This window comes from Diuraphis noxia, unplaced genomic scaffold (genome assembly GCF_037042655.1).
Source record: "Diuraphis noxia isolate RWA-SAM2 unplaced genomic scaffold, SU_Dnox_SAM2 contig0003, whole genome shotgun sequence".
Classification (NCBI taxonomy): domain Eukaryota; kingdom Metazoa; phylum Arthropoda; class Insecta; order Hemiptera; family Aphididae; genus Diuraphis; species Diuraphis noxia.
The window spans coordinates 73494893-73517933 of record NW_028301713.1 but is presented as its reverse complement, the minus strand read 5'-3'; the positions used below and the strand labels follow the sequence as shown (position 1 = coordinate 73517933).

General features: G+C 29.1%; 1 protein-coding gene across 16 annotated transcripts in view; it reads left to right on the top strand.

Annotated features, from left to right (window-relative positions):
* Window positions 1–12747: 12747 nt before the first annotated feature.
* Window positions 12748–23041, top strand: part of CaMKII (Calcium/calmodulin-dependent protein kinase II) — a 55360-nt gene continuing 45066 nt past the window's right edge. For 5 of the 16 annotated variants that reach the window (XM_089224718.1, XM_089224716.1, XM_089224717.1 and 2 more), the window contains exon 1: window positions 12748–13130. In XM_089224718.1, coding sequence (XP_089080844.1) covers window positions 13066–13130 — 65 coding nt within the window. In that variant the 5' untranslated portion in view covers window positions 12748–13065. The remainder of the gene's footprint in view (window positions 13131–23041) is intronic. The other 11 variants (XM_089224725.1, XM_089224722.1, XM_089224724.1 and 8 more) reach the window with 3 other exon arrangements.

The window sequence follows — 23041 nt, the reverse complement described above, 5'->3', positions numbered from 1 at the left end:
TTTGTTACATGTGTGATCTTGAAATTTTATATCCATGTCCGTTTTCCGAATATTCATTGTTTGGTCCGGCCATATTTTTGTTTATATGAGCTACCTTTTTCTGAGCGAAGCCATGATGTAATACAAAGTTCCTAATGTGTAATTCTTGCTGAAACCCCAAGTTTAAAAAAATTTAAAATCAAAATTATCTATTTTTAGAAGAGTCAATTTTTTATGGGATATTTCGATTTTATACCTAACCTTTTTTTATAGTTAAGGTATTGCAGTTGTATTTAAAAAATATTATTCCTGGGGACTTGGCAATTTGTATATCTATTTTTTATTATCCACAATCTTGTTGATATTTTATATGGATATCTATAATGTATTTAACCCCGGTCCGCAATCAGTGGCATACTAACGGCGAGGATACCGGGTTACCTCGCTATTCCAGATCATAAATACGCGTGAAAATACTGAAAACTTGGACCTCAATTATGTGAAAACTGGAAACGTATAACGAAAAATACCAGAGACCATAATATAAAAGATTATAGTACCTATATTAAATATTATTATCTGTGATGATATTATGAAAAATAGTTATAAATGCTCAAAATGATAACCGCTAATCACCGCCAACATCTATATTGTAATAAGATTATAAAATTGTGAGAGGATTCCCTGCCGACAATTGAAGGTGTCATTGAAGTCAGGACTTCCAATACTTCGATGATCTTCTATAATGTTTTTGATTCGCAACGCTGTGTCCCGATAACTCCGTTGTCTCTGTGCTGGAGTTAATCCAGTAGTGTTGAATGTATTGATTTATTTAGAATTAATTCGCGATCTCTGCTGATTTTGTAGACAAACTATGAAAAGCGCATTGCTACAAGCTGCACTAAAATCAACCACGAGAGCGCGTTTAAATTAAATTAATAAGTTGATAAAAAAACAAAAAAAAATATGGAAACTTTAAATAACTTCATATTGTCCTTGAAGTTAAGTAGGTAACTGGCTATTATTTGAATAGTGAAAATAAAATAAATACCAAATAATAGCTATGTAACGATCTTATTTCTTTACCTATCTCATTGTGCATTTTCTATGCGGACTTATAACTGTAAACGGTATAGGATATTATACCGGACAATCCAAATATTTGTCTGAATAATGTTAAAATTCAAAATTTATTTAACCGGCAATACCTATCTAAAAGATATAAGTTGATACTTTATTTTAAGTTAACGTTTTCGGTAAAAGTTTAACATACCTACCTATCCATATAGTAGTCGTCTTTTTTTCTTGTTTGATCGACAGCAAAAAATATAAATAAATAAAATCATAAATACCTAACTACGAATAGGTAGGTACTTTAAATAATAGGTAAATTATATATAATAATATGATATTGTACTCTGAGTTAGGTACTAACCTTAAACTGCCTTTTTTAAAAATGGCGGCTACCGGCTTTTAAATCTCCTCATTACCGATAAGAGCAGTTAGCAATTCACAGACTTCTATATCCTAATCTGTGTACCGATCTAATATAATATTTATACCTGACATCTGTAGAGCGAAGGCACGCCTAATAGGGGGTTTGGTAAGTTCCCACACGAAACATATAGCAGGTAAGCGAGTACGTATGTAAGTTCCCACACGAAAAAAATACACTTGTACGTAAGTTCCCACACGAAAAAAGTTAAGTTATTAAGACTTGGGAATGACAACTTAAAATTTGTTTTGTTTTTGTATTGGATAAAAAAAATCCAATTCAATTTTTTTAGGTATAAAATAATAATAATAGGTAATAGAAAAAAATCAAATTTGATTTGGTTTATTGCGAAAGCTCAAACACTTCACATAGTCATAGTGTCATACTGTGTATAATTATTTTTAAGTTATAAAAGTTATATAAGTTATTATTGTCATTTCTAAGTCTGAGTAAAGTGGGGAGGAAGTTTGTGTTTGGCAAGGCTGAGCATTAACGAATTAAAAGTTAAAATTATTAGCAATTTATATAAACATTATTATGTGTCTGAAATTTTTATTTTGAAAATAAGAAAATTTTAACTTTAAATTAAGTTAAGTTACTTTTCTTTGCCAACCCTTGGTGTTTGGTATAATTTTTTTTCATGTATGAACTTACGTACAAGTGTATTTTTTTTCGTGTGGGAACTTACGCACGGATATCCAGGGGTAATTTTTACCTGCTATATCTCGTGTGGGATCTTACATTCACCCCCTAATAGATATCTATTAACCGTGGTGTGAAGGTACCTTTTAAGAGGCAATTTTCAGATAATATTTTATCACATAATGTTGTGCATGCAGCGATGGTATACTATCCACCACGCTAAGCTAGCTATATATCTTAGTCCGTACTATCCACCGTATACATAAAATAATAACAACTATCTATATGGTGATGAGATTTAATTCATTCCTATTCGTATTTAACAATGTCAGGAATAAAATAAAATTCAAGAATAATAATTGTATATTTCTTCTCATGACCATTCGAGATTTTCAGTGGCCGAAAATTAGTCACCTATTATTGACGAACATCGAAAGATTACTATTTTTTTTTGCTTTCAGTGATGGTTTTAAATGTATTACCTTACTTGCTGTTTTTTAATCGGTATTCATAATTTATAATGACAGTTACTTAGTTACTATTCGAAAATTCGAAATATATTTTTTGATGGAACATAAGTCAATGTAGGTAAATCTGTCTCCTTATAAAAATATAAATGCATTTACAAAAATATTCAATTACTATAACAAAAATAATATAAAAATATAAGTGGCCTTTTTAGAGTACGATATATATAATACAAATAATCGTATTACCTAATGAAGTAAACGCATATATATTGAATACCTTGATTGCCACTAGGTATAATTGGTTATAAACCGCAAGTGACTCCAACAAATTAACTTATATCTTACCAACTATACTTACAGTAGTAACTACTGCCGAGAGCTGAGTACTGATTTGAAGAAGACTTCTACCCATATTTTGAGAACACGACAATAATGAAGATAATTAACTGATACCTAACAATCATTATTAGACAGATTTAAGGTAATTAACAGTTTAATATCTAGCATAGGTAGTTCATTATTATTCCCCGAGTATGCAAAATAACTACGATAATTTTATTGACGGTGAATAAACGATACAAGACCGGGTGGCAGTATTGAGCTAAACATTTCCCACCCGTTCTTGGTTTTTTGAACGGAAAAAAAAAAGGTAGTTCATTATTAGTATATTTAAAGCATTCTATTTGTATATATGTATATATTACCGGGTAGGCTATTAAATATAACCTGGTAGTTGGTAGTTAAAAAGTATTAATTTTTTATTTAGTTAATCCGTGGTAACAGGCCATTGGGTATAGGGAAAAGTATTATTAAAAAGTTTAAAAAAACAAATTCAAATATCTATGTAGAAAATAAATTCATTATACCTACTATATTATCCAAAATTATTATCTTATTATTTATTTTAATATTATTATTATAAAATATAATATAATATACATTTTGATTTATATTTAAACATTAAACAATTAAATTAAATTAAATTATAATGATTAATCATTCAACAACTTCTATAAATCAATATCACATGAATCGACTTATTTCAACCAAAATAGTACTTATTTTACGATATTACTATAAAGTATTAGGTACCTCTGATACCTACATTGATTCTGATTGGTGATGGCATTTTTGAAAAAAAAATATCAAATAATTAAGTGTAAAATAATGCAATCAACATATTATTTCAATGCAGAAATTGATTATTTGGTTGTCAAATATATTTTTCAGACAATTTGATAGCTTTATATTATGTGTATTATAAAATATCCATAATTCCAGATAGATCAGTCAAACTTCACTTTCTTAGTATAGGGCGTGAAACTCTTTATTTGATGTGATATAATGCTGTCAAAATGTGTACCGAAATAATACATAATATTGCATAGGTGTAGGTACGTAATAAAATATAATAATGCCCTTGTAGTCTTATGTGTTGTGTCTTGCAAAAATGATTATCTTTAATGGTATATTTGTGGAATAAAATAACACATCAAAATAGCACACAACAATACAATTATTATATAGATAACAATAATAACCCATTCAACGTTTCAGGATCTAAACAAATATATACTCGCGCTGACAGTTTGTACATATTCTGATTTCTTCTGCCCGAGAGCTTATACTATAGCACCCAGTTATATATTGCGTATTACAATATTTAATGCTTTTACGTAATTCAGAAAACAAGCTTAAAGCTTTTTATCAGCCATTAGTGCTTATCTAATACATCTCACCAATGAACATGTATTGTGGGATTACAAAAATAAAGTGTAATTCAAACGGTAAACTTGTTCGGTTAGAGCTATGGTATACTAATGATATTTCACTTAACAACTTTAAAATGTTGTAAATACCGATAATGAATCGAGGAGTAGGCAGAATTATAATACACTTTTAATTGTCAAATTAAACTTTCCGACTGTAGTTTATTGTTTGTCACATTGTACGAATTCATCATATTATGAATATCGGACTATAAGATGGATTTAATTTATATTTTAGTAAAATTATTTATCAGTTATGGTAAGTTTTGAAGACTTGCCATGTATTTCGCCTGAACCCCTAATTGTTTTTCTACCATCAGTCCAATAATTTCAATCTAATCCGTTGTCCACTTTCCCGTTTCGGAAACTACACAATAATTGTTCAGCTATATGATCATTCCATTCTAGCATAGGTGACTCTGGTAGTTCACTGCTTAGCAACTCTTTGAAATACTCACGTCATTTGATATTTGATTACCTTTTTGCGTGGCTATACCGGCAACATTTTTTAATCGCTCTTGTCTCTAATGGCTTTCCAACTTGGATGAGATGTCTTATATTTTTTTTTATCTTTGTGAACAATTTAGTTAGTGTTACGTAGTAGATCGTCAATGAATGATTATATTTATTATTTTTTCGCTTTGTGTGATACTTTGCACTTCTTTCGTTCACGTTCGAAGTCCTATTTTGTAACTTGTATTAGTAATTTGAGATTATCTTAATCGTGCCACATTTCATTGGAGAACTGCGTTTTTATACACACAGTGTTAATGTACGATGCTGTCGTTTGATTTTTTTCTTCCTCAAGCCTGTTTTAAGCTTGTTTTAAAACATAGCATCAGTGATTATATTCCAAATAGGTACCTATTTCTAGGCGACTAGGCCTATTCGTATAGATTATAGTTCTTTTTTACTTCTTGAATGTATTTTTCCTGGCCTTCTTTGCTTTTGATATTTTATAGATTTTATTTTGTCCTTTATAATATATAAGTTTATTATTTTATTTTTTTTTATATTATTTTTACTATCTGTATAATACATTCTTTTTTAGTTCAAGCCTAATCCTGGATATGGCTAAGATTTACCAAATTTTAAATATGCAACAATAATTGGTGTTAATGTTAAAAACATGGTTTTTAGAATTGATAATGTACTCAAATAGATCACTAAAAAACTATTTACTTGGTTTTTTCAACACATAATTAAAAATAAAATGTATACTTAGTTTATTGTACTTTTAGTTTACACATTTCAACAAGCTATGTATAAATGTATAATTTAAAATGCTCATACCTGGCAACAAAAATTAAATATCTAGGTACTTATTAATTTTTTTTTTTTTTGCTGCATATTACACTTATTCTATACAATTCCAAATTAATTAAATTACAATTAATATAATTAAATATGTAAATATATAATAATAATTGAGATTTTATTCTGCATAATATGGATAAAATATTATTTTGTAATTGCATACTTCAACTTTTTTTAGTGCTTATTTGCTTGGATATATAACTTTTAACAATTATAAGATTGTGTAAATCTAGTCTTTAGTAGTTAATGAATGTGTTAAATTTAAATTAGAGATAAAAAATTTTAGTGAAAAATATTTTTTTAATTATTCATTGTTAAATACCTATTAATTTTATGTTTATATTAAAATGTTAGTAAGTATAAAATAGAAAAATATCAAATATCTATAAATAGATAGGTGAAGAAGAACCAAAATATGTTTGAAATAAATTTTCATTATTAGAATTGTTCATTAAAATAATTTTAAGTAGTAGAGAAATGTTTCAAGTTCTTAAAATTAATATTTTTTGAATTACGACAAAATAATTAAACTCGTTTGAGGAGAAATTGTTATTTTCCGTCTGCATTTCCAATTTTATCATGATTCAAACTTCAAACGCTCATAAAAAATTAATGTCTCTTTGCGTTAAACTTTGTTTTCTAATTCCAGTAAAAAAAACTTAGGAGGAATCGAATATTACATTTTCAAGCTTTGGGTATTAAAATTTAAAAAAAGAATACATTTTTAATCACAAAGTTTAAAATAATTAATATCTAACTAGAACCAACTTGTTATACCGGCTTTTTAGTTTTTACCTGTATATTTAATCATAAATATTTAATATTTGGGGTTGTATTTTTTAGTATTTTATATTCTTTAGTATACAAATTATTCCAATATAAATATATAATACTTACATAGTATACAAAAATAATTTGGTTATTTACCGAAGGATAAGACTTGTTAACTATTATGAATTATTAAAAATGTATAGCTTAGGTATAAAATTATTCCTATTGGTAGGTAGATAATAATATTATTTCAGTAGTTATTGTTTTCATCAAGAACTTAAATTTTACTATAAATCATACCCAATGATCTTAGTTAGTAGGTTTAAATGTTAATGAATCATTTAACACAATTCTAGTTTGCATATAATTTAAATATGATATTAACGGTAGGTAGTATCGAAAATGTCACTAATCAAAGGGATAACATGTTAAAGTTAAATTATTATTAGGTATTTATAAACTTTTTTCAATGTAGTTTGGTTTTCGGGTATAATTAAAAGTAAATTAATAAATTAGATATTGTAAAAAAGCGGAAACTAAAAGATTATTATCAGATTTCAGAATGTGATATGGTATGTTATATGGTTCACTATTGTAAAACATTTTAGTAACACCTGCGATACAAGTCTGACTAGTCTGAGCACGTCTATGGCATACAAACTGCATATTGTTGACCCAACTAATTACTTTTACACAATTGGTCTGTTTATTTTAAATTGCTGTTCTTTGTTAATTGAATATTGTATTACACTATTAACTTAAATTATCGTTCAAATGACAGCTTTTTATCAATACTAATGGCCATTAGACTAATTAATACTAAATAATAACTGATGTTTAAAATTCATTCTCGTTTATTAAAGGTAGGTACTCGTATATTATTATGATAGGTAGTTAATCATTTTTTCGTCTAATTCAGTACTTAAAAAATTGATTAAGTGTATTTATTATTGAATTCAATTTTTTTTAAATATGTGTATAAACATTTATAATATAATAATAATTATTATAATATAATATCAATATACAGTAGAAATCGGTTATAACGAGTTTCAAGGGCCAGATAGTTTTTCTCGTTATAACCGGTAGCTCGTTATATGCGGTTAGAACGAGCATTCGTTGTAACCGATTAATAACGGGAAATACAATACATACATTATTTATACATACATTAATTATTAATTATTATAATTGGAGATTTATTACTTTATTTATCTATAAATATTACTTAAACATAATTATAAAACACTTGAATTTAATTTCTTAAAATAATCTTTGATCGAACTTTGCTTCATGTATTTACTGTTGATCGATGTTTCTAATAAAAACAACGCTTTTCTTTCAGCATATGTACCTTCATATTTTGTGGGATAAAATCTTTCTAGTGTTAGACCTAAATAATAAATGTTACCTAAAGAATAGCCAAAAGTTTTTATCTTGTAGGTAACTGTTCATAATAACCGAAAGGTCTTTAGTCAAGTTCGTTTTATTTTACTCGTTATAGCCGAAAACTCGTAATAGCCATACTCGTTGTAGACGTATATTTTAACATACAATCATATGAGCTTGTGCCGGGACCTAACGTTTTGCTCGTTCTAAGCAGTACCTATCTCGTTCTAAGCGATGCTCGTTATAGTGATTTCTACTGTATATTAATTACATAATTGTATTGACGTATTATAATATGAGATAATGAAAAATTATAAATAGGGACCTAATATCTACATAACTATAATATGTGTATTATACTAACATCACATTCACATAATATTATACACTTATACTTAGTTTATCAGTGGTTTTAACCGATCATTCTCGGTGTGTTTCGCAGTCTATGGTCGTTGAATCTGTTCATTTTCTGAAAATAACTAAAAACTTAAAATATATATTCGTATATGTTTATAACATTGAACGAGTACCGCGAAGTGATTCCAATAAAACATTCAAAAATAATAAACAGATACGCAATTTCACAGTTGTTAATATACTTATATACCTACCTACTTGCTTAAATGCGTAATATTTACTCATTTATTAAAGCTTATCTGCAGTCAGCTAAAATTATTATGACAAAGACTAAATCTTGATAAATTGTAATATTATTACTTATTTTATACCCGTCGCAGCTAAACTAAATGTTTTAAGTCGATGAGATTTGCCGTGACGTGACAATTTTGTGAAAGATAAAATTTGTGTCGCTTTCAAAAAGATTGATAATCACTGTACTACATAACTTGATTATCATTATCTATTGAACGTTATGGACACTCTGGATACATTTGATTAAATATAGTTGAAAACACTTGAAAAATATTGCAAAAATGGTCGGTCTCAAAATAAATATAAAATGTTGAACCCTTTGTATTGTTCCTAAATTATGTAACAAATAGAGTACACATAGGAATTTATTCTTAAAAATATAAACATATATCAAATAGACATAATAAAATAAATATTAAAAATGGGCATTAGTATAGTCTTTGCAGGACATAGGTATACTGCATTGCTTAAACATTTATCCAAGAATTGAAAATTTATTTAAAAATATAATAGGTAGGTACGACCTTTTATATTCATAAGACATGCTTTTATAGTTTTCTCTAGATATTGTGTATTCTGTTTTACTACTATAGAATACAAGAACCTGTTTCCTCTATAAAATAAATAATGCATTATTTTTATAACAATACCTTCTCAAATTCATATGATAAACGGATATAACAATTTAAATGTGACATTTTTATAGTATATAATATTTATTTATTGGAAGACCTTTATAGTTTTTCCAAGAAGTATTAGTTAATAAAATTTAAATATCTTACAAAAACGTTAAAAAAAAAAGGAAGTGGGAAAGTATCTCTGCAGTTGTAAGGCGTAGATTTCGAGTATATAACTCATCATTAAATAGGCCATTACATATGGTGTAAAATTTGAATTCAATGATAAATAGCGGAAAATGATACTGAGCAATTATAAAGCTATTTTCTTTGTATATATGAATCTATAATTTATAATGCTGTGATTGGTATGTAGATATGAGTATTATTTTAGATTCTGAGCGGAGCGATGAATGTATTGATTTTACCATGATGTGTGTTTTTTTTTTGTGTCTGTCATCACGTTTTGGGCAGTAAAAGTGCTTCAATTTTTGACTTCAGTAACTCGTTAGATCAGAAAGTGAATCTAGTTGGTACTTTGAGGGGTCAAAGGTGAAAAATTCTTAATTATTTTCGAAATAATTGAGAAAAACAAACTAAAAATTAAGGGAAAACGGGAAATTTTACACACACTCAATTTTCGGAAAAATCGATTTTGGTTTTTGATGTAATTTTAAAACAAATGTCCACAGATACTTGAAATTTTGACTGAATGTTTATATAGGCATTTTATATATTTGATAAAATTTGCAAAATATTTAGATTTTTTTGAGCTGTTTACTGACATTTTAATTTTTCAACTTTTTTTTTTTTTTTTTATAAATATCGATAATAATTTATTTGTTCGGTAGAAAAACTTGAAAATTTAATACAAGGCTTCTAACACATAGTAACAATAGAGTTAAAAAATATTAAAACACGTAGGCACGATTTTTTTTTTATAAGCATTTAAAGTTCAAATTTTGACTAACTTTGTAAAAATTACGGCAATGTTCAAATTATCTTAGATAGAAATTCATAAAAGTTTTTCTTTTTAATTCTAAGATTTTCAAATTTAATACAAGGCTCCTAACATATTTTTACAATAGAAGTTGAAAAATAAAATAAATAGATAGTCACAATTTTTTTTATAAGCATTCAAAGTTTGAATTTTGACATCATATGTAAAAATCACGAAAATTCGCATATTATTTCAAACTAGAAATTCATAAAAAATGTTCTTTTTAAATCTAAGATTTGAAAAATTTTAATAATCTATAATATAATATCCTAGACAGATAAAAAGTCATCGCTCAGAATCGTTTTTCGTATACAATGATATAATATCATTGGATTCAAATTTAATTCCATCCATTACAGTAACCTACTTGTAACCTACTGTACAGCAGAGCGACATCCACGACTTACCCGCCTTTTTTTAAATAGTAATATCGTAGGTATTAGGATTGTATTATAATAACTATTATAATATTATTATTAGTTTTCTTTTTAATCAATATTCATATAAATGTCTTAATCTTTTTGTAACTAACTTTGGTGTCAGTGTTATTTTTTCGAGATCAATAAAAAAAAAATATATTTTTTTTTATTAACAACTATTACTATTAATAACTTATTATTCTACACCGACGTACCGTACTCCGGTGTGAATAGGTTCGTGGTATAAATATATTTTAAAATTAATTTAAATATTTTAGAAATTTCATTGTGTAAACTAAATAACAATATTCATTATACAAAATATAGTAAAAAGTTTCAAGTCTCTGAGAAATATGTTAGTGGAATTACAACAAAATAACTGAAAATATTATTAATTATCATTTAAATATCCAATTTCAGCAGTATTTTAACTTGAAATGGCTTTTCTTTTTTTCTTTTTTAATAAGCTTTTGTAATTTTAAGATTTTTAAGTTACTGAATAAAACCTTTAAGGAATATTGAATTGAATTTTCAAGTTTAAGGTGTAAAAAAAGCTGGACATTTTTGTGTTTTGACAATTTTTAATTGAAAAAAACTTATATAAAAAATAATAAAGCTTGACATTAGTTTAAATATCTTGAAAATGTAATTGTATATAGAAAATTATAATTTAAATATTAGTGAAATGTTATAATTAGTGTAATATATATATTTATAATATTATAAATCCCGAGCATAGCGATGAATGTATTATTATAGTTACAATTTAGAATAAGATAATAAAAATTGGTTGAGGAAAAATCGTCATTTTACATCTGAATATCTATTATATAATAATATTATGTCAAGAAACTTCAATCATACAAAACGGATTTTTTAAACTCTAAATATTTAAGTTTTAGGTATTATTATTATGTTATGAATTGCAAAAATGTAACTGCAAAAATTAACTTGAAACGTTCAAATGAAAAATAATTGTGGCAATATATTTTCGATATTTTTTAATTACTGTAAGTACAACTCATGAGAAATGTTGTATCAATTTTTCAATCTTTTCTACTCTCAAAAAAATATTTGTCATTCATATATCCAATTTTATTCTTTTCCTTTAATAGTACTAATTAGATTCGATTCGTTAACTTACACCGCTCTCAATGTTGAAGATTGGAGTATTCTGCTCTAAAAAGTGATGAAAGTTACATTAAAATAAAAGTGCATATAATTTTTAAACCAAAAACTTATAGATAAATTGTTTAAAATTTGACAAGTCGTTGGTTTAAATTTTGTGTGTATACAGTTAAATACACTATATATTATATATACGGTATACCTAATAATTATGAATAACATTTATATTAGTAATAATTAATTTTAACAGTTACTGTTATTATGATGATTATTATCAAATGTTAGATGTTGTTATAAAAGAAACAATTATAAGATTGATAGCAGAACGCTAACATTTATATGTTGTAGAATATAAATTATAATATAATAATACGAGTCGCAAAGGAAAAGCGTTTTATAAATTGATTAATCATTTTTAAATTAAAGATTTCATTACTATTTTATTTCTTTTCGAATGATCGAACTGTAGACATTTATTGTCGTAATTCAACCATCTAACTGTAATAAACATCAGATATTGGATGCTGAAACGACTTTGATTCACAAACCCTTAAAAAAAAACTAATTCAACAATTATTGTTTTCTAAGCTTTTTTTCCTCGTATAGTTTCTCATCAAAACGAATAAAGTTCATTTTATAGCTCATTATAGCAAACAATTGTATTGGTCCCAGCCACATATACATAGGGGGGGGGGTGTGACAGAGAAACCCTGGGAGGGGAGTAGGTTAAGCTGACAATAGTACGATTTACATGTATATAATTTAAAGAAAAAACAGCGAATTGTGGTGTCATGGACGTCGGTGACGCAGGACGAGGCATTGGCAGTAACGGATGGGTGAGAGGTAGAGAGAACATATCGCGCGCGGCCGTGTCAGCGGCGGCGGCGCGCATACATACACAAAAGGGGCGCCGGCGTCTGATATCGAACACAGGCTACGGCGGCGGCGGCGGTGGCGTCGGCGGCGGCTCCACTACGCTACACCATTATAATAGAGGGATGTCAACAAGTAGCTCGGCGATCCGCCCGAGACGTGCCGAACTTTACCGACCGGCCGCCGCCGCCGACTCCGCCTGCGGTATTGATTGTGGAACGGCGCCCGCAGAGCACCCGCACCGGCGTCCGCGGCGTTACGCACTGCACACAAGACGCACGCACACACGTATATACACATACGGACGAACACACACATTCGCACACACGGTCGCGCGCGCACGCAAACGCGAACGCGAACGCAAACGCGGCACACGCTTGCACCGCACGCCGACGTACTGTGCTGCACGCAGTAGACACACGGTTCGAACGCCGAACGCGGGCCCCCTCGGTATAATTTTTTTTTAACCAAACTACAACCTAACCACACACACTCACACACTCGCACACACATTTACACACGGCACACGAACACCGCACGACACGATGGCCGCGCCGCTCGTATGTACGCGATTTAGTGACAATTACGAACTTAAAGAGGAACTCGGAAAGTAAGTACCTATATATATATATATATATATGTGTGTGTGTGTGTGTACATACCTGTATATTATATTTATCGTGACGTCTCTTATGCAGTACTCACTTATACCGCCGAGCGATATAATATAATATTATAACGTAATTTGTATAATTATTATTTTTATTACATTAATTATTGTGGTCTGTTTCGATATATTATATACAGCAACGACAACGATCATAATATTATGTAGCATACTATATTAGTATTTAGCGTATACCATATAATAGGTAGGTAGTTAGTATAAGTGCTGTATTTCTGGGAAACGAATTTGTTTTCTTACCGGACGTAAATACCGTACAGGTACGTCTGTAGCTGTTTTTTCTACCGCGGTTGATTCAGCTGGGGGAACCCCGTGTGCGGGGTGCTCTCGCGGTTGCCCGTTTGCAATCGATTGTTCTTCGACATCCGCCGATCACGCGTTTGTTATATCATTATTATGATGCGATTACGTTATCGTATAATATTCGCTATTATAGTGTCCGCTATATTGTTATGTGTGTTCCGTCCCTCCGCAAAACAAAAGGAGTTCAAAACCACTCGACGACGACGAATTCCCAGTGGTGGTTGGTTTCCCGTCTTTGCGTCGGCAGGGACGTAATCCTCGTTTAGGGATTTCGCACATATTCAACGCAAATCGATAAAGCGTCGTCGTCGGTGGTAGCGGTGGCGGCGGAAGCGGCGGCGTCTAAGTCCGGCGAATGTTTCACCGCCGCGCATGTGTGTGTGAGTATGTTTATTATACACACACACGCGGGTATAATATGATATAATAACCTATATATATGTATGAACCTATAATAAGGTGAAAGTAAGAGTAATAACATACACTGTGCCCTAGGCTAAAACAAGTTTGCGCCGTGTGGCTGTGTGCTGTACAGGTATTAATATATATTATTTTACATAGGTACCTAATAAGTATATGTTCATTGGTAATTGGTATATTCATTGTGTACATACTATAATCGCGCGCTGTCATTGCCCCATACGCGTTTTACATGTTTTACGCGGCGACAAGGACTGTAGGGATTTGACTGACGAACCGCAGCAGTGCGACGTCTACAAAATTAGATCAGGTCATCGGGACCTCTTCCTCTCACCACCTCTCACCAACCCAACCACTACACGTACTCATGCGTGCACACACATAACATTACAATCACACATTCTCGTGTAGACCCTCCGTTCACCCATCACTTCCACCGGTGGCTCAGTAGCCGTATATAATATATACATACAGATTATTATATATATATACTATATATACCATACGTCATAGACGTTAAATTGTCGTAATGCACGTGCTCATAAATCACGTGCCATCGCTTTTTAGGACGGCGGCGCCGCGCCGAGATGTGTATTAAAATCATGTGTAGCTACCTAACTAAATAATAATACGGAAATAATATTATAGGTATAATATACGAAAACTGCATGCATAATACAACTATGAGTATTATACTCTGTATACAGATATGATATTATTATTGTCATAGTAAGTTCAGTCGATCGACGACTTTGATTTCGGTGCGTGCGCACCGGTTAACCGCTGACATACTTACCATTTGAATATAACACTATACTTCTATACTTTCTATATTATCTATACGATAAATCATTATTTATTATTTGTATTAATTATCGCGTTTGAGTAGATAATACGAATGTAAATTACGAAAAACTGTTCCTCAGCGAAAAATTTGTTAGAAATTCTATAGATAAAGTATTTTATTATCATTGGTTGTTTATAATTAATATCTGCAGATCTTATTGTAATATTGTTAATAGTTCCATCTTCCATGTAATAAAATGAATACAATAAATATATAAGTATACTTATATATATATCGACTGCATGAATAAAACGATAAAACTTTTGGAAAGGAAAACAAAATAATATGATAAACGTGATGGGGATGAGATGTAAAATAAAATATCATAATGACATAATATATGTAGATGTGGAGTACCAAAACGGGAGATGACGACTATCGGTAGTGAAAGAGTAAGGGTAGATGCCAATTCGTGTTGCTTGTCATTGTTGGACAACCGGGTGCTGGGTTTATAGAACTTCTCTCTCACTCTATCTCTCTCTCTATCTCACCAACCACCCTTTTTTCTCTGTCTCTTTATACATCTCTCTCGTACTCTCATCATCTCGGTTTCCTCCCCTACCACAATTATACGCGTCCCAACCAACACCACTTCGGACCCTTCTTGCGTCTTTATGCACACACTCCTATACATACCAACGGTAATATGACTGAATTTTAGCAAGCATGCGCCTTTTAATGGCACTCGTGACACTATTTCTCTCTGGAGTGGTGCTCTATACGAGTTCTTAACCTTCTCCTTTGCCTTCCGTCACGGTTATATTATTATTGTCTCAGGTGTGAATTTTCATTTTTTCTCTCTGCTGTGGTAGTTTATTCGTTTGCGGGCACTCCAACCCGCGGTACTGCAGCAGCAGCAGCAGCAGCCAGAGTGAATCGATACACGTCACGCGCGTGGTATAATGCGAATCCGATAAGCTGGTGGGTTTTTGTTCTCAGCATGAAACAGATGCGTGTTGGAAGCTTCGATATCACAAGTATACCCTCCTCCCTTTTCCATTTCAGCACACATCCCCGCCACTGTAAGCCATGCAGTTGCAGTGGTTTAAACCTGACCGCAATTTAAACTAAGTATAAAAACTATAAACAAACATAAATAAAATAATAATAGTAGTACTATGATTATCTTTCGATGTCGTTTCATAAAACTTATGAGAATCTCTGCCAGCGCACAGTACATGACAGATATGTCATCGTTAATGTTGATGTAATACGCACACATTTAGTGCAGTTTGTTAATTTTGTTACAACAGCAGTCGAGACAAACCTAATTCTAATTTCTTACAAACAATGTAGAACCCATTTTTTTTTTTTAACTAAAGAAAGAAACAGTCCGCGGCAGCTGTGACCATTGGACGCAATATTACATTTATATTATTATATAATATACATTAAATTAAAAGTTGACTAATCGTAAACAAACAAACAATCAAAAAAAAAAAAGAAAAGAAAAATAAAGTTGAGTATTTTGACTAAATTCGCTTGGCAATTCAATCTGGTTTGCTGGAGGAATGATATTATGTTGGGGACTGGCAGGTTTGATCCAAGGCTCTCAAATATATCTTCAGATTTTTGAGAACCCAAATTATAGTTGACTGAAAACGGATATGATAGAATAAAATAATTAGTTGTATACCATCAATTGTTCTTATTGTTTATTTTTTTTTTTTTTTTGTAACAGATTGAAAAAAAACACTTATGAACCAAAAAAAAGGATGTATTAAATATTATTACTTATACAAATTTTATATTTGTACTTCGATTTAATTTTTGTCAGACATAGGACGTTTGTATTTGTATATCGCTTTTTTGATTAAAAAAAATTAAAAACGGTTATATTAATAATAGGCAGATTCGTTAATTGGTCATTATTTTCATTCATTAAAATATTACAAAATAATTTATAGTATAATTTATTTTTATTTTACCTTAGTATTCTTCTTGAATCTGCTGTACTCGTATTCTTGTATCAGTGTATTGGATATCGATGCATTATTTAGTCATTTCGTCTTATTACCTGTTAATATGTTAAACCATATATTACACAAACAATCAACTACATTTTTTACCTGTGAAATGAATGATGCATAAACGAAATAAACTCCGCTATTTCATAATTCCTTCCCATTATAATTACCAGAATTTGGAAATTATAAATCTCTGTTATACGCTCTCAACACCTATCAGACGTCAAATCATCCTGGCTAGAAAAATCATTAGTGTATAATCTGTGTTGAGGGCTTGAGGCATGTATATAATATATTTTTAATTTTAATATTATAATATAAATTTGAATCAATACTGAAGACGTTATTTCGTACGGTGGGTTAGACAACTGTTGCAGTGTGATAGTAATACAGTAGATTCTTACCTAGAAGTGTTTACGTATAAGATTATTATAATATAAGTAAATAAATATGAGGCTTTTTCGTTATCTATGCTCATCGAGATACATAAAAAATACTTCGATTCCTAATATTTTCATATATCTCAGTGTCTATCAATGACGTACCCAGGAATTTTCATTGGGAGGGGAGGAAATGTTATAAGAAATAAATAATAAAACCATTTTAACTAATTGTGGTGGTAATACCAAAGACACAAAAAAGAGGCTTTATGGGTCAATTTAGAAATAACCCCTAAACTCCCCCCATGGGAACGTTACTGATGACTATATATGAATATAAATTACTAATATATTAAGAATAATTAATATACCTAATAATATTAATAATACCTATAAATAATATAATAGTCAGTTGTGCACTTGTATGACATACGCGTTTTGCGTTGAGTAAAATCAATTCGAATTGACTGTCGCTATGACGACAGTTTCATTGTACTCAACTCAGGTGTGCTCAACATTTCGGTTTGTGGTGCCCAGAGGTGGAGTGTGGTTAGGTTATAGTGTCACCGTAAACCAACATAAAACATTATACCCTCCCACCTGATACTCACCTAATTTGTACATACATATATAAAATTAACGGTCAATTGAGTAGAATGATGCCGTGACAGATGGATTTCACGACGCATCGTAACAAAATACAAAACACACCGCAGCACCACAAATTAATTTTTATTTAATTTGTGGCATCACAGTGATTATAGAATCATTCATTATTGAAATGTTTCGGAAGCTGGATATTTATACTATATAAGAACATGCACATAATATGCTTGCCTATATATTCTAATATTCTATACTTAAGCTGGCAACAGCCACTGTTCGAGATTCGGGTGAATTTTTAAAGTGTGGTCGGAAAAAGCAAAAAAAAAAAACAGTCTTCTAAAATATTCATCGGCCGTATGTTTGATTATTTATTATGTATGTTCAAGACTCCTTGAAAAAAAAATAAACGCATATAGTATTGATCAAATAATTAATATTGCTTTTGCAAAAACTAACCTCGATATTTATTATATTATTAGCACCGGAGAAACTATTTTTGAAAGCACTGACGATGGTAGTAAGTTATTAATTTATCATAACGTTACTTCGTTTTCAGCATTTTTAGATTCTAACCGGCGTGATGAATGTATTGATTTTACAATGATGTGTTCTTTTTTGCGAATATTGATGAAATATGACTAGGTAAACAATTTATATAAAAAATATTTTAATTTTAACTTCAACATTTTCTAAAAGGAGAAAGAACCTAATTGGTACTTTAAGAAGTTTTAAGTAGAAAATTCCCAGTACTTTTTAAAACCATAACATAAAAATTTAAAGAAAACTCGGAATTATTACACAAAATTAGTTTTTTATAAATTCAATTTTCTTATATTATATTGCACTTTATTCGAAAAGAAATTACCGTAAATAGGCAGGAACTTGAAACTATCATCAAAAGTTTAAATTAGCATTTGGTGTTAGTATTATTATTTATTATAATTTATATGGGTACACGCAATAGTATTTTCAAAAAAATTGTATTAGTTTTACCTATTAAATGCATATTTAAAGTTTTATTGTGCATATATGATTTTTATATAGCACATAAATTTGTTTTTTGTCGTTCACAGCCACATATCGATACAATTACGACCAGTCCAAAGATGTTAATATACTTAACATATTCAACGTATATATAATATATATTATATTAGTATAAATAAATTCGTTGGTTATTTAGAAGTTATATCGAGATCAAATATTTGACGGTCAGAGTTCGATTTCGGTCCGTGTAGCGCGTTTATGCGTTTAAAATTGTGTCTAGTGATTTTTGATATAATTTTAACTTGTCACTTTAAAACGCCTAAAGTAAAAACACCAATTATGAGTTATTTACAAAATTATATAAACGATCGTAAAGATATTTTTAAATCTGATGGTTCAATTTTGTATTGCAATAATTGTGAAATTCCAGTTAACGCGACAACAAAGTTTTTGGTAGATTAACATTTATCACGTAATAAACACAAAAGCAATTTAAAGCTCAAAGTATCAAATTTAAATTACATTCATTGCTCCGCTCAGAATCGAAAATACAAAACGAACCTATATTTCTAAGGCAAATGTAAACTCCCCTAAAAATGAAATAGTAAACTCCTCTAAAACGTTTTGCTACCGTATTACAATTTTTGTAAATCCCCGAAAAATAATTCTTCTATTGTGTTCCTAAATACATTTTACAAAAAAATCAGAACCACCTAGCGTAACTCGGAAGACACCATGTGTAGGTAGTGCTAGTTATCCTCCAAAAATATTTTGTTAACTGATAAATATTAACTTCTAATTTACCGATATTCTTAACTTAACTAAATTATTTTCATAAGCTGGCTCACCTCTGGTAATCAAAATAAGTGTAATACTGTAGCGAAATGGTTTTAAGGGGGTTTAAAAAATGTTAGAGTAGTTTACATGCGGCCACGTGACTATACAGTGTCTTCACGCGGAAACTATAGACAGGACAAGGCTCAATAACCACTGCTCATTGAGTCACGCCGCGCTGTCCGGTGAGTTGTGAAGACTAGTAAAATAACTTACATACTTACACACCCCTATACATATACATAGTACATACATACATTACTTACAAATTATATTTATGCATATAACATCACACGCATCAAACATTTTGCACAACCAATCTACATGACTACGTCATATCAATATATTGACACTTTGAAATGTAGTCCATAAGTATAAAATGTGTTTTGGGTGTTACTGGTTATTTTAAAGATAAATGTTTTTACCTTTTTAACAAAATTAACTTTAAATGCATTTTTAAGAAAAATTTTGACAACTTTAGTTTATTTTTTACGATTTGTAATGAACGGAAATTGTTGCGATTAACAAGAAACTTTTGACAAACTGCTGACAATACGAATAATAAATTATATGACACAAGTTATCGTCGATAACAATTTCATTAAAACTAGGTCTTTCCGCTCAAATTATCGCCGTTATAAACCTGTTATGTATTATCAATTTTATTACACTATACAAACGATACATACATAAAAATAACAAAAGAAAATAGTAAATAGCCTATCGAAGTATCATTTTTAAATTGTTTTCCTATGATTAAGCTATAATGATTTAAATGCATTTTTGAGTTTTTAAGTTTTAAAGTTATTTTTGCATTTTTAAGGGCATTAAAATTCTGGCCCTAGTTGTTAAATAATAATCCTAATATATCCTTTATAAATTAGTCAAGTCGTTATAATATAACGAAAACGAGGAGTATAAATAAAATAAAATATAAATAATTAATATGCTTGACTAATTTTCTAAAAGATGGATAATATAGGATATTACCCGTTATTGAAAATATTCGTTGCAGAAACTCAGTTGAAATATTAACATAACGTAATGGTGTTATTATATACACTGCTACTTTGAACATATCAGTTGGATCGATTCCAATGTGTATAAACTTACATTTCACGAAGTTGAACGTATAGTTGGTAGAATCGACGAGCTCTGAAGGTGGTGTTGGCGGGATATATTATGTAAAGGTTTTCTTGTATATAGCTGCATTATCCATGATTGAGCCAGTCATGTTTAGAAACACTTGTAAATTTAATTTTTGATTTTCATATAATATGATATGATCTAATGAATAAATAAACGTATTATCTAAAATCTAAATAATATTATGCTCTTGACTTATATATATTGAGCTATGTAAACATTGTACCTATAATTAATGTAACAATGTATTAATTAGGATGTAGCCCATTTTCACCGAAAAAAAAACATAACACCCTAGCCGTTGTATGCTCATTTGACATGCAACATAGCCACCACTAATCGTTTAAGAAAAAAATAGAAAAAAGTTAATCATTTCTGAAGTAATAAAATACTTATATTCTAATCTTTCTATACTTCATTAGTTACTAATTGTATTAATCCACAATAATAATTAATACAATCATCAGATAAATATAAATATAAAATCAAAATAAATATTACACATATCTATTCACATTATATTATTCACTATTGTTGTAATGTATAATGTACACTATGCTCACATATACGTACATTACAGTTTTTTGAACACTACGCTCACTTATATTACTTCCAAAAACTAAATTTCTACTCAAGTGATATTAAAAATAACGAATAACTAAATAAGATTTGTTTCACTTATATTATATATTATTAATTCTAATATCACAAAAATTAGGATGTATATATAGGTAATGTTATATGTAATATGTAAATATATAATTAACAATAAATATAAAATAAATCAAGACGATTTTGCAAATTATGATGTATGTATTATATTTATATGGCTATAATATGCCTATTGCCAATAGATTTATAAAGATAAATACATATTTATTTATAGGATCACTTAGGTCGTATGTTATACACACTCGGTAAAAAACACTTTATTATATCATTGTATACGAAAAACGATTCTGAGCGAAGACGGTTTATCTGTCTAGGAAATATTATAGATTATTAAAAATTTTCAAATCTTAGATTTAAAAAGAAATTTTTTTTATGAATTTCTAGTTTAAAATAATTTGCGAATTTTCGTGATTTTTACATATGTTGTCTGTCAAAATTCAAACTTTAAATGTTTATAAAAAAAAATCGTGACTATATATTTCTTTTATTTTTCAACTGCTGTTGTAAAAATATATTATGAGCTTTTATAAAACTTTTATGAATTTCTATCTAAGATAATATGAATATTGCCGTAATTTTTACGTATTTAGTAAAAATTTGAACTTTAAATGCTTATAAAAAAAAATCGTGCCTATGTATTTTTTAACTGCTATTGTTACAATGTGTTAGAAGCCTTTTATTAAATTTTCAAGCTTTTCTACCTATTAAATAAATTTTTATCGATATTTATAGAAAAAAAAACCAAAAAAGTTGGAAAATGTCAGTAAACAGCTCAAAACAAATTTAAATATTTTGAAAATTTAATCAAATATAGAAAATGCCTATATAAACATTCAGTCAAAATTTCAAGTATCTGTGGTCATATGTTTTAGAGTTACACCAAAATAAGGAAATCGCTAAAAGTGAAAATCCAATGGTGTAAAAATTTAAATTTAAATGCTCATAAAAATTTATTTTGAATTTCCGGTGGACTTTTTGTGATAAAGATTGAAAAACTTTTAAGGAGTCTTGTAATAAATTTTCAAATCTTAGATTTAAAAAGAAAAACTTTTATGAATTCTAGCTTAAAATAATTTGTGAATTTTTGTGATTTTTACTTATTTTGTCAAAATTCAAACTTTGAATGCTTATAAAAAAAATTGTGACTATGAATTTATTTTATTTTTCAACTTCTATTGTAACAATATGTTAAGAGCCTTGTATTAAATTTTCAAGCTTTTCTGTCCAACAAATGAATTTTTATCGATATTAATTTTAAAAAAAACTAATAATGATCGAAAATTTCAAATGCCTATGAATAGTTCAACTTAAGTCGAAAACTTTTGAAAATTGCATAGTGGATAGAATATACTTATATAAACATTCGGTGAAAATTTCATGGTCATTTGTTTTAAAGTTACATCAAAAACCAAAATCGATTTTGTCGAAAAATGAGTGTGCGTAAAATTTCCCGTTTTTCCCTTAATTTTTAGTTTGTTTTTCTCGATTATTTTGAAAAGTATTAAGAATTTTTCACCTTTGACCCCTCAAAGTACCAACTAGATTCACTTTCTGATCGAACGAGTTACTGAAGTCAAAAATCGAAGCACTTTTACTGCCCCAAAACGTGATGACAGACACAAAAAAAAAAAAAACACACATCATGGTAAAATCAATACATTCATCGCTCCGCTC